This window comes from Carassius carassius, chromosome 13 (assembly GCF_963082965.1).
Source record: "Carassius carassius chromosome 13, fCarCar2.1, whole genome shotgun sequence".
NCBI lineage: Eukaryota > Metazoa > Chordata > Actinopteri > Cypriniformes > Cyprinidae > Carassius > Carassius carassius.
In genome coordinates this window covers 156012-169786 of record NC_081767.1, presented here as the reverse complement: position 1 = coordinate 169786, position 13775 = coordinate 156012, and the positions used below count along the sequence as shown (strand labels likewise).

General features: G+C 41.8%; 1 protein-coding gene across 3 annotated transcripts in view; it reads left to right on the top strand.

The window, feature by feature from the left end:
• Window positions 1-13775, top strand: part of reln (reelin) — a 126023-nt gene that overhangs the window by 108045 nt on the left and 4203 nt on the right. For all 3 annotated transcript variants that reach the window (XM_059564485.1, XM_059564484.1, XM_059564486.1), the window contains exon 63: window positions 13515-13613. In XM_059564485.1, the coding sequence (XP_059420468.1) occupies window positions 13515-13613 (99 nt within the window). The remainder of the gene's footprint in view (window positions 1-13514; window positions 13614-13775) is intronic.

The following is a 13775-nucleotide window of genomic DNA, read 5'->3' as shown; positions in this document are numbered from 1 at the left end:
TAAGTGTTCCTGTAGCTCAATTGGTAGAGCATTGCGTTATCAAGCGCAAGGTTGGGGGTTCGATTCCCTGGGAACACATGATAGGTAAAAAATTGATAGCCTGAATGCACTGTAAGTCGCTTTGGATAAAAGCGTCTGCTAAATGCATAAATTAAATTAAATTAAATTAAATTAAATTAAATTAAATTTAATTTAATTTAATTTAATTTAATTTAATTTAATTTAATTTAATTTAATTTAATTTAATTTAGTTCAATCAAAAGACCAAATTCGATATATAGTTATTATTTAATGTAAGCAGCAGATGGCTATGAACACAATGCGCAAACTTTGTCCTCCCATACAGCAAAACGCTTAATGTGGCCTAATAACAGACTAAGATGATAAAGACAATTCAGTAGGCCTAGCCTATATGTATTGTTGTTGACTCAACGTATATACAGACCAGCAAATATGAACGTGCATTATGAAATGCATTAAGTGATTATAAAAGGATCAACTCCAAACAGGCAAGCAGACGAGTACAGAACGCAGTGCGTTAAATTGTACATTAAATGTTTTCCTCCTATAGAAAATCATTATAAATAAAACATATAATGTAGCTTAAAGGAAAAAGACAGTGATATAAACGAGTTGATGTATTTTATTAATGTAGAGATGCATATTGATTTGGCCTTTATCATCTTAGTCCATTATGCCACATTTTGCGGTATGTGAGGAAAAAACTATATACATATTCATTAAAATAATGAACTTTATATTTAATTTGATATTTTAATAGCATCTTAATACATTAAGCCATGTTAAGTGTTCACGGGAGGAAAACACTTAGTGAGAGACTTTGTGCAAGCGCTCATGTTCTGGTGTTTTGGCCACGGATTTGCCGGTCTTGTCTTTTTCTTGCAGGACCCTGTATGTTATAGTACTAATTTAGTTTTAATCATTTAATCACCACCACAGTATCTTGTCTCCATTGGCATCAAGCACGTTTTGTGTCGATTGCAAGTGTCGCAGGTAGCAGAGAGTGCAAGTAGCGATTGCAAGTGACATTGTAATTTAGTTTCTTTTTTCTTGTCTTCGCCACCTGGCTACTGTTATAAAATGTTGGGAAATTCAATCAAGAATTAATAAAATATTTAACAAAATAAAAAAATAAAGACTGCAAGTGATGTCACTAGCGGAAGTGCAAGTGTCTTGAGAGTGCAAGTCTGAGAATGCAAGTCTGAGAGTGCAAGTGCAAGTCTGCAGCCAGATCCTCTTGGCCAGGCTTTGCATCACCCATAATGGAAATACAGGAATATTTACATCTCTCACGGACGCAAAGCTATACATAGACAAAGAGCTGAGATAAGTCGCTGAAACGAATCAAGAATAATTGTTGGTGTGAAATACTATGGAGTTTGGATAGAGACTGTAAGTGTATATTATCTTTTTCCAGATAAGATTCGGTTGTGGAGTTGCATTTCCCGTCTTACCCTTTTCTTCTCTTTTTCTCTTATGCTGATTGTTCTACTTTAACTGTGCGTGTTAGTGTAATTTAACTCTTTGCTTCTAGTATCCGTACTCTAGTCATTAGGGGGAGCCATAATGCTTCGTTTGGGGAAGTCATTTGAGGCAATGGGATTGGGGGGGCTTAAAGTTCGAAGTTCAAATTATGTTTTTTTTTTGTCTTTTTTTATGGGAGGGCGGGGGGATTGGTATTATGCTCTTTCATTGTGATACAAAAGTTGAATGAAAGGGAACAATACAACTAATAGAGGAAATCCTATCTTAACTTTGGCATCTTGGAATGTTAAAGGGTTTGGCCATCCCATTTAAAGAGGCAAGGTGTTTACCTATCTCAAATCTTTAAAAGCAGACATCTTATTTTTACAGGAAACACATTTAGCTGTGGGGCAAGAGCATAAACTCAGGGCAAACTAGATATCTCATGTATATCAGTCTCCTTTCAACTTCAATTCTACTTCGCAAGGGTATTTCATTTCAGCTTGATTCGATGACTGTGGACTCTCATGGCAGATATGTCATGATTTCAGGAAAAATGAACTCTCTCTGCAAATCACAATTTTAAATATATATGGTCCTAATATTGATGACCCTCAAGGTTTTTGATCTAGTACCATCTGGGTGTGTAAATGTAATTATCAGCGGTGACTTCAATTGTTATTTAGTTCCGCTTTTAGACCGTTCATCCGCAAAGCCACCTCCAAGTATAACCTCAGTGCAGATCTTCAATAGATTGATTGAGGAAAGGAACATGGTAGATATTTGGAGGTTGCAACATCCAGCAGAAAATGAATACTCATTCTACTCACAGGTTCATAAATCTTACACTAGGATTGACCGTTTCTTAGGTACTTCTGAACTGAAACACAGAATAACTGATACAATGTACCATAACATTCTGATATCAGACCATAGCCCCATTACACTTCAGATTAATAAAGTCCCATTCAACCCTTACTTACGTAAAGACCCAGCTTTTGAAAGCTACATTAACGCCAAACTGGATGATTTCTACATGAATAATAACAATGGCCTAGTCTCTGATTCAACTTTATGGGATTCTCTTAAGGCAGTCATAAGGGGACATATTATTGCTTTTGAAACTGCTAGTAAGAGAAATAGAAATAGCAAGCTTTTGAGAATTGAAAATTTACTCACATCATTAGAACAGGCATATAGAATCTCCAGATTACAACTCGATTACAATAAGATTCTGAATTTAAAATATGAATATAATTCAATTTTGGGCAAAAGAATTGAGAATCTTTTACTTAAACTGAAACAAAAACACTTTGAATTAGGCGATAAGCCAAAAACTTTATTAGCGAGACAATTAAGGGGTGAGCAAGCAAAGCAAACAATTCATCAAATTAAGACAAACACAACTGAGACTGTAACAAATCCAGAAGACATTAATGAATCCTTTAGGGATTTTTACTCTGATCTGTATACTTCAAAATGCAACGCCAGCCAGGAGGATTATGAATGTTTTTTTTTGACAGTCTTAATCTTCCCCAGTTAGATAAAATTGCAAAAGAGGAACTAAAATGCATGTTTTCTGAAGGGGAGATATTAGAGGCCATGAAGTCTTTTCCCTTCTCTTCAAAACTAGCCCCATACTTTTTAAGAATGATTAATGACTCATATGAAAATTTGAGACTCCCCAACTCATTATATGAGGCCAAAATTTGTGTTCTTTTAAAGAAAGGAAAAGACGACACGGATCCGGCCAATTATCGACTTATATCGCTTCTTAACTTTGATCAGAAGGTGATAACAAAAGTCTTAGCAATTAGACTCGGAAAGCATATCTCAGCAATAGTACACCCAGACCAAACTGGGTTTATACCAGGTCGTTTCTCCTTTAGCAGTGTGCTTCTTCTTCTCAATATTCTTTATAAGAAACGTGATAAGGAAGCTTCTGGAGCAATCATCTAACTAGACGCCCAAAAGGCGTTTGACTAAATAGAATGGCCATTTATGCTAAAAGCACTTGAACACCCTTATGGAACAAAAATATATTGCAGTATATTGTAAAATATCATGTAATATATTAGGCATATATTCTTATATATATATTTATTTTTTCCAATATATTGCAATATACTGAAAGCGGCAATCATTTGTATATTTTGCAATATATAATATAATATATGTATCATCAATATATTATTCAATGTATTCAAATATATAATATATTAGAAAATAAAAATGGAAAATAATTTATTACAATATATCACAATATATTTTAAGAAATATATTGGTAAATATATTTTCCTTTCGTAAGGGCGATTTGGGTTTGGGAGTAGTCTCATCAAGTGGGTAAAAATTCTATATTTATGTCCTCGATCATCCATTCTAACAAACTCTAACAAATCTAAGCCTTTTGAGTTGCATCGAGGAGTTAGACAAGGAGACCCTATAATAATGAAGTAGAGGCAGTCGGATCCATCTGCAGGACTTTATCGAAGCAGGTTTTAAACTAAGGATGCACAGAGCATAAAACACTAAGGAAGCACGAAGCAACATGCAGCGTGGCAAAACAACACTTCACAGAGAAACACAGAATCAGGCAGTCCAGATAAAGGGGGGATAATGATTAACAGGTGGATATGATGATGTTGATGGGAAAACCAGGCAGGGCTGGGAACTAATGATAGCAGAAGGGAAAGATGGGAATTGCAGTCCTAGAACTCAGGTGACAAGGAGCGCATGAGACCGGAGAGAGGTGAAGGCGCGCGCTCAGTGACAGGCGTGCGCTCCGTGACAGAGCCCCCACCCTGCGAGGGGCTCCGGAAGCGAGGACCTTAACGACGGCGGGGTCTTCCACGGGGTCTTGGAGCAGGACGATCTGGGTGAGTCTGATGATAGGTGGTAAGAAGAGCAGGGTCCAGGACGTCCTGAGACCTGACCCAGGAACGTTCCTCAGGGCCATAGCCCTCCCAGTCAATCAAGTATTGCAGTACCCCGCCGTGACGCATGGAGTCCAGGATGTCTCGTACCCGGTACGCCTCCTCTCCTCCGACCTCAATTGGGGGAGCCTGCACGGAACCGATCCCCTCCTGAGCCTCCTCTCTCCTGGGAGCGGCAGCGGGTCTGAAAAGACACAAATGAAAGGTGGGTGAGATTCTATAATGTGCTGGGAGAGCCAAACGAAATGAGACCGGAGTGATCTGTGGAAGAATCTTGAAGGGCCCAATGAAGCGAGGGGACAACTTCTTGCTTGGGAGCCTTAAACGTAGATCACGGGTGGAGAGCCACACCCACTGTCCAGGCCTATACCGCGGACCCTCACGTCTCCTACGATCCGCATGAAGTTGAAAGTGGCGGATGGCACGTCGCAGATGGACATGAGCGGTATTCCAAGTGGCCTCTCTGCGTTGCAACCACGTATCCACCGCAGGGAGGTCTGACGGCTCTCCTGACCACGGGAAGAGAGGGGGTTGGAAACCTAAGACGCATTGGAAGGGCGTTAGACCAGTGGCAAGCTTTACCAGGGAATTTTGGGCGTACTCCGCCCAGACCAAGAATCGGCTCCAGTCCTGTTGGTTCTCGTAACAGTATGTCCGCAGAAACCGAATGAGGTCCTGGTTTGCCCGTTCAGCCTGACCGTTAGACTGCGGGGGGTATCCAGAGGTGAGGCTGATGTTGATATTGAGTTTGGAGCAAAGTCCCCTCCATACACGGGAAGTGAACTGAGGACCACGGTCGGAGACAATGTCCTCGGGGATGCCAAACAGACGAAATACGTGATTGAGAAGTTCCTCCACAGTCTGCATGGCAGTGGGTAGACCCTTAAGGGGAATGAAACGACAGGACTTGGAGAAGCGATCCACGACCGACAGCACTGTGGTGAATCCCTGAGACGGAGGTAAATCCGTTACGAAATCCACAGCGATGTGGGACCACGAGCGCTGACGAACTGGAAGTGGCTGGCTCACGGAGCTCGAGAGGCACGAAAAGGCGGTCCACAGGACACTCGGCCGGTACAGGAAGAGCTTGCTGAGCCTCAGTGACCTCCGAGATAATATCCCACTGCACAGGTGCCACGATCAGAGTGGGAGGTAGGATGGGTTCTAGCTTGGTGATTTCGTTGAAATCCTCGAACTGACGAGACAGAGCATCAGCCTTCCCGTTCTTGGACCCAGGTCTGTACGTGATCCTGAAATTGAAACGGGAGAAAAACAGTGACCAGCGAGCCTGGCGGGCATTCAAACGCTTGGCAGACCTGATGTATTCAAGGTTTCGGTGGTCTGTGAGGACGGTGAAAGGTTGACGTGCCCCCTCCAGCCAGTGCCTCCATTCCTCCAGGGCAGCCTTCATGGCTAGAAGCTCCTGGTCACCCACATCATAATTGCGCTCCGCCGAGCTTAACTTGCGGGAGTAAAAGGCACAGGGAAACATTCTTGCAGGGTTACCGTGACGTTGGGACAGGATCGCACCCACTCCAGTGTTCGAGGCGTCAACCTCCACGACGAACTCCCTCTCCGGGTCTGGATGATGGAGGATGGGTGCGGCAGTGAATCTCACTTTCAGCTGATTAAACGCTGCAGTGCACTCAGAAGACCATTGGAAGCGCTTCCCGCCCTGGAGAAGAGATGTGAGAGGAGCCACAATGAGACTGAAGTTACGAATGAACCTACGATAAAAGTTGGCGAACCCCAGAAATCGCTGTAATTCCTTAACAGAAGAAGGTTGAGGCCAGTCCACCACGGCCTTGACCTTGCTGTCATCCATGAGAACCCCCTCAGCGCTGATGACATATCCCAGGAAGGTGATGCGCATCTGATGAAACTCGCACTTCTGAGTTTTGGCGTAGAGCTGATTCTTAATCAAACGTTTGAGAACTGCACGCACGTCCCGTACATGAGCTTCGAGAGTCTCTGAAAAAATCAAGATATCATCAATATAAACAATGACCCTCTGATTCAGCATGTCCCGGAAGACCTCATTAACGAAAGACTGGAACACAGATGGACTACTGGACAGCCCGAAGGGCATTACCCGATACTCATAGTGGCCAGTGGTCGTAGAAAAGGCCGTCTTCGACTCGTCACCCCTCCGTATGCGAATGAGGTTGTAAGCGTTCCTCAAATCCAATTTGGTGAAGTACCGGGCTGAGCGAAGCATCTCCAGTGCTGCAGGGACTAAAGGCAGAGGGTATCGATATTTCACAGTTACCTCATTGAGACCACGGAAATCGATGCAGGGCCCAAGACTCCCGTCCTTCTTCTTGACGAAGAAAAACCCCGTGGACGCCGGGGATGTGGAAGTGGTGATAAATCCCTTAGCAAGCTGTTCCTCGATATACGCTCTCATGGCCTCAGTCTCCGGTTGCGAAAGTGGATACACACGGCCGTGCGGGGGAACAGCTCCAGGTAGAAGTTCAATAGCGCAGTCACTGGACCGGTGCGGGGGTAAAAGTGAAGCCTCTCTCTCGCTGAATGCCTGGGCCAGATCATGATATACGGCAGGAACTCCTTTCAGATTCACTCTCTCGGGGGAACTGTGGCTAGATTCAGGACCATGGAGAGCAGGCAAGCAGTGGGCGTGACAGAAAGGGGACCATTGAGTGATTCTCCTGTCGACCCAGGAAATTAGAGGGTTGTGTCTCTCCAGCCATGGCAATCCCAGAATCACAGGATGAAGGAGTGAGTTAATCGAGTACAACTGAATTCTCTCCGTGTGACGAGACCCGAAGTTGAGCGTCAGAGGCTGCGTGATGTATTGTACCTCCCCTGTCCCCAGGGGGCGTCCATCCAGAGCGGCCACAGCCACATGAGACTCACAAGGAATGAGAGAGATATTTTTAGACAAGGCAAACTCCAAATCGACAAAATTACCAGCTGCGCCAGAGTCAATTAAAGCTCTTGTTTCACAACTATTCCCATTAAAATACAATGAAACTTCGAGGGTGAGAGAACGTGGAGAATTAATCAAAGGACTCACCGCAGAGGCATCACTGGATCTGGGTCTTACAGGACATGAAGCTCTCTGATGACCGGCTTGGCCACAGTACAGGCATAATTTATTCCGCATCCTTCTCTCACGTTCCTCCGTGGTGAGATGTGTGAAGCCGACCTGCATAGGCTCGTAATCCATGCCGGAAGAGGGATGAGTGAAAAAGCTGGATGTGAGAGGCGTGCGTCGGGAGCGGATGAGATTGTCGAGGCGAATGGCAAGCTCCATAAGTTCTCCGAGGGACATCCCATCATCGCGACACGCCAATTCCCCTTGCAGATGTGTTTGCAGCCCCCTACAATACAGCAGTGTAAGCGGTGCCTCTGTCCACCCCGTCTGCGCTGCCAGGGTGCGGAAGGAAAGCGTGTAATCCGCCGCGGTGGAATTCCCTTGACTTAATGTGAGGAGCTGTTCCCCTGGTTCCTTTCCGCCAGCGGGATGTTCAAATACCTCTCTGAATTGAGACATAAACACATTAAAGGAGGGAAAGGTATGATGACCCCCAGACCAGAGAGCAGTCGCCCACTCCAACGCCCTCCCGGTGAGTAGTGAGCAGATGAATGAAACGCGGGACGCGTCATTGGGATACAGCTGGGGTTGCTGGCTGACGAATAATTCACACTGCAACAGAAATCCTCTACAGGCAGCTGGTGAGCCATTAAACTTCTCTGGTAGAGATAATTTGGGATTGCATGCAGCCGTACTCACGCTTGATGTGACGTGCACAGGTGCAGCAGGAGCTTGCGCTGAATTAGCGACCGCGCTCTGCAGAGTGAGAGTATGAATAGACCTCACAAGTTCTTCGGTGAAATTCGTTAACTTGGTCAGCTGCTGTTGGTGTGTGATTAACACAGATGCCTGAGAATTAACCTCGGAAGCAAGACTCAGGAAGTCTGCTGGATCCTGTGGTGGTGAAGTGTTCTGTAATGATGAAGTAGAGGCAGTCGGATCCATCTGCAGGACTTTATTGAAGCAGGTATCAAACTAAGGATGCACAGAGCATAAAACACTAAGGAAGCACGAAGCAACATGCAGCGTGGCAAAACAACACTTCACAGAGAAACACAGAATCAGGCAGTCCAGATAAAGGGGGGATAATGATTAACAGGTGGATATGATGATGCTGATGGGAAAACCAGGCAGGGCTGGGAACTAATGATAGCAGAAGGGAAAGATGGGAATTGCAGTCCTAGAACTCAGGTGACAAGGAGCGCATGAGACCGGAGAGAGGTGAAGGCGCGCGCTCAGTGACAGGCGTGCGCTCCGTGACAGACCCCCTTTCTCCTCTTCTTTTTGATATTGCGCTGGAACCCCTAGCAGTAGGGATTAGAAGTCACCCACATATACATGGAATAAGCATGGGAATGGGTGAAGCTTTGGTTCGACAATATGCTGATGATCTATTAATATATCTTTCTGATCCAGCCAATTCAGTTCCCTATCTGCTTGATTATATTAATGCTTTCGGTAAAATCTCTGGGTATACCATTAATTGGTCCAAAAGTGAGTTCATATCACTGGATGGACACACAAGTTCCAGCCATATTGATCCATAGCCTTTCAAAATTGTCACAGACCACTTTACATATCTTGGAATTGTGATACCAAAGAACCCCAAATAAATATTTAAATAATATTTTTGGCTAAGATTGACAAGTTAAAAGATATCATAGCAAGATGGAGGCTCCTTCCACTATCTATGATTGGCAAAATTAACGCAATTAAAATGGTTATTTTACCACAGTTCCTCTACCTTTTTCAAAATGTGCCTACTTATTTACCTTTATCTTTTTTCAAGCTTGTGGACTTACCGTTTATTTGGGCTTACAAGACTCTCCGAATAGCAAAGGCGCACCTACAGAAACCCACTCGGATGGGAGGGCTAGGACTCCCAGTCTTTAAATATTATTGGGCAGCAAATGCCAGGGTTCTATCTTACTGGCAGAGGGGTATCCCTAGTGAAACTTTCTTTGTGGCCGACCCTTTATGGCTTATATTAGAGACATTTTCTCTTACAACATCGTGTCTCCCAGTTTTACTTTTCTCAAAAGTTTTTCCCTCAGCAAAACTAATTGGTAACAATTTAATACTTAAAAATTCATTACGAATATTAAATCAGATAAAGAAACATCTTAAATCACCTGACGTCTCTGTTCTTACACCCATCGCTAACAATCACACGTTTAAACCCTCTCAGTTAGACCGACGTTTTATTGAATGGAAAAGTAAAGGTCTGATGTCTATTAGGGATCTTTATATAGATGGTAAATTTGCATATTTTAATCAATTACAATCTGTATTTAATCTCCCAAGATCCGACTTCTTTCGATATTTACAAGATCAATCGTTTATCCCACAATTTACTGACAAACCTGAGATTAATACAGTCGAACAATTTTTTTTTGGTAGATCCAAGCTCTAAACATCTGATCTCACGATGCGTTAATTCCTTCCAACTGCCTGTGAACACCAATCATATAAAAGAAGCCTGGGCTGAGGATTTTGAGGAAGAAGTGTCTGATGAAACCTGGAATCACAATCTCAATAAGATCCAAGATTGCTCAATAAATGTGAGGCACAGGTTAATTCAATTTAAAGTGATAAATAGACTGTATTATTTCAAAATGAAATTGAGTAAGATATATAATTCTATCTCTCCAATTTGTGACAGATATAGAGGAGGGTTCTTTGGCACACATGTTTTGGTTTTGTCACAAACTGTTTAATTTTTGGACTGCTATTTTTGATTTTTTTTTTTCAAAAGTAAAGTCAAAAAGATGTTAAACCATACCATAGTCTTGCAATTCTCGGATCCTCTGAGTCATTGAATGGTCTTCCAAGATCTCAGCAACGACCTCTATTGATGGGCATGACTCTTGCTAAAAAAATAATACTTTTAAACTGGAAATCTCCAGACTCTCCATCGTTCAAAGTGTGGTTAAGTGAATTGTTTCACATCATACAACTGGAAAGGATACGGTCCTTGGAGTCCAAATCTCACCGCCAATGTCAATTTATATGGCATCCCTTCGTGGATTTCCTCAAAGTCTGAATAATGTATAATTATAGTTCTCTCTGTAACAATTCATGTATGATTAGGTCTTGGTTATATTAGTCCATCCCCCATTGTTTTTGTTTTTTAGTATGGTTGTATTGTTTGATTTCCTTTTGTTTTCATTTGTACACCATGTAAAAAGTTGAAAATAAAATATATATATTAAAAAAAGAACCAAAGACTTAAACTACTTCAGTCTGTGTGCATTGAATTTATTTAATACACGAGTCTCACAATTTGAGATTAATTACTGAAATAAATACATTTTTCCACAACATTCTAATTTATTGAGGTGCACCTGTATTGCAAACTAGAATATCTAATTATTTTCCACTTAGTCTGGCTTTCACTGGTTGTGCTGGTCCATGTTGCAGTGGGTGAAAGAAGTTGTATTCCATTTCAACAGCCATGATTATGAAGTGCTGGGCAACACTAAACTCCTGGAGCACCAAGAAGGTCCTTGTAGTCTGGAACATGCAGATGAAGGAACCTTTAAGGGGAAGGTTCTGAAGTCCGCAGATAGAGGAGCATTGAAGGGAATGTTGTGGGGCAAGATGCTGCTACTGTCTCCAAACTTCCTGAAACCAGAACACCTCTCAAACTTTTAGTAAATCACTTCTGGTCTTAGAGAACTCTTTTTCTGAACACTTTGTATACCTTCCTCAAAAGGAGGGGATTGCTCTTTGGCACCTTTCTGATCCAACAATATTATTTGCATTTGCAGTTCACAGTTCAAACAGTGTCTTCATTATCTTACCTGTGCATTAATCACTTTCCAAAAGACAATGTGCTTAATGCATAGAGGTCAAACATTATTATATATAACTTTAAACAAATAAAAAGTAATGCGGTGTGAGAATGTCATAATGTAAGGTGTATATAAAGTGCATGGATGAGGGAATATGTGTGTGAACATGACTAAGTGGAAACTAAGTAAAACTATAAAGGAACAAATGAAACAGGATCATAACTGGAGGAGCAGAGAGAGAGAAAAGAGTGATTAGAAGCAGCTTAACGGTATGTGAGCGCTCCAATCACTAACAACCCACCTCTGCCTGCAGGAGCCGTGACACAAGAAGCAAGTCATTTGTAATTTTAAGAAATTCAGTTTCTGTGTTATGGTGGGACGTGAAACCTGAAAATCTTCATATAGACCTTTTTTTTGCAGGGAGGAGAACAATCGAGTAGACACAACTTTATCAAAAAATTTTGACGTAAATGGAAGATTTGAAATAGGCATATAATTTGCCAGTTCACTTGGATCTAGTTTTGGTTTCTTAATAAGAGGCTTAATAACCGCCAGCTTGAATGGTTTTGGGATGTGACCTAAAGATAACGACGAGTTAATGATATTGAGAAGCGGTTCTTCGGCTACAGGTAACAACTCTTTCAGTAATTTAGTGGGTACAGGATCTAATAAACATGTTGTTGGTTTAGATACAGTGATAAGTTTATTTAGCTCTTCCTGTCCTATATTTGTAAAGCACTGCAGTTTATCTTTGGGTGCGATGGATGAAACTGAAGTGTTAGACGCTGTAGAATCTACATTCGCTATTGTATTTCTAATGTTATCTATTTTATCAGTGAAGAAATTCATAAAGTCATTACTATTAAACGTTGGTGGAATATTTGAATCAGGTGGCGTCTGGTCATTTGTTAATTTAGCCACTGTGCTAAATAAAAACCTTGGATTGTTTTGGTTATTTTCAATGAGTTTGTGTATAGTCTCTGCCCTGGCAGTTTTTAGAGCCTGTCTATAGCTGGACATACTGTTTTTCCACCCAATTTTAAAAACTTCCAAGTTACACAGTACACAGTAGCCAGAGCAAGAGATACAATAGATTTATTTTGCATGTCTGACAGTGTAACATTAAGCAGAAGTATTTTGAACGAGTTAAACCTGTATCCTGTTTTCTGGGTGATATTGAGAATATCACTATATGTTGACCAGTCTGACGGGGCTCATGCTTATTACAGTAGTTTGGTGGAGTGGACTCATTTAGACCAATATAATCATTTGGTTTTAGCCAGGTTTCAGTCAAGCAGAGTACATCAAATCTATTATCTGTGATCATTTCATTTACAATAACTGCTTTGGGTGTGAGTGGTCTAATGTTTATGTTTACTTTAAAAATGTTTTTTGTTAATTTATTTAAAATGTTTCTGGTTTAATCATAATCAGATTTGTTTTAGATCCTGCATTCAATTTATATTTTATTCTATTCTGGGAACAGACACAGTCTTAATAGATTGGACAGCACAAGAACTTCTATCATTTAAGAGGGTAGAACAAAAGTCATCATAACCCTTATTTGAGAATTGGCTTACTAGTCATATGGAGCGTAACATCCTGGAGATGTTGTCCGAGAGGAGTTCTGCTCCGACTCTGCTGGGATGCAGGCAATCAGCGCAAAGAGCTGTTTCTATTCTTTACACCATGTCAATAGCCATTCATGTAAAGCCAAAAGTCTACTGAACCTTCCGTGTCCATGTCAATACGCGGGAAGCGGTCCTGACACGATGATCGTCATCAAGGGTGATGTGGTGCTCGATCAGGCTCCTGAAGTCCCTCTTCAGTGGCAGTGGGTTGCTTTACGAGGAGTCTTCTATGTATAAGACAGTCCTTCCTGGGATGTCAGAAAACTCATGTGGTTATGGGGAGTCACATATCATGCTTCACTGGTCCTCTTTCTCTGCAAATACCTCAAATATGTGCCAAACGTTCATGCTTCAACAAGACTTTGAGCTTTGTGAGAAATGGGTAAATGTGTTATTTTTTATGTTTTAGTTTGTACAATAGTTTGTGCATGTGTCCGGAACATTTAATTGCTGTTAACAAATATCATTACACTTAACCTGCTAAGAGACATTCTTGCCTATTTTCAAGGACCATGGAGTTTTATCTTAAGATTTAAAATTGTTTTTCTGAATCACATATGGATTGCATAACTATGGAAGTCCATTTACTGGTGTGTTTGTTTCTCTGCTGCAGTGAGGCTCGTGTGAGAGGGGTTCAGTTGCGATGGTGGCAGCCACGGCACGAGGGCGCAGGGCATGATCAGTGGGCGCTGGACCATGTGGAAGTCATTCTGTGAGTACTCCTGCCTTTAATTATGACAATCATTTTTTCTTCACTCAGACATCAGTCAAATCGTTCAGCACAGTTTGGGTAACACAAGCTGACACCTGTGAGAAAAGTGCTTTAGATTTGCCAGTAAATTCTCCTGTTGGGCGTTTAATGAAGTACACTCAT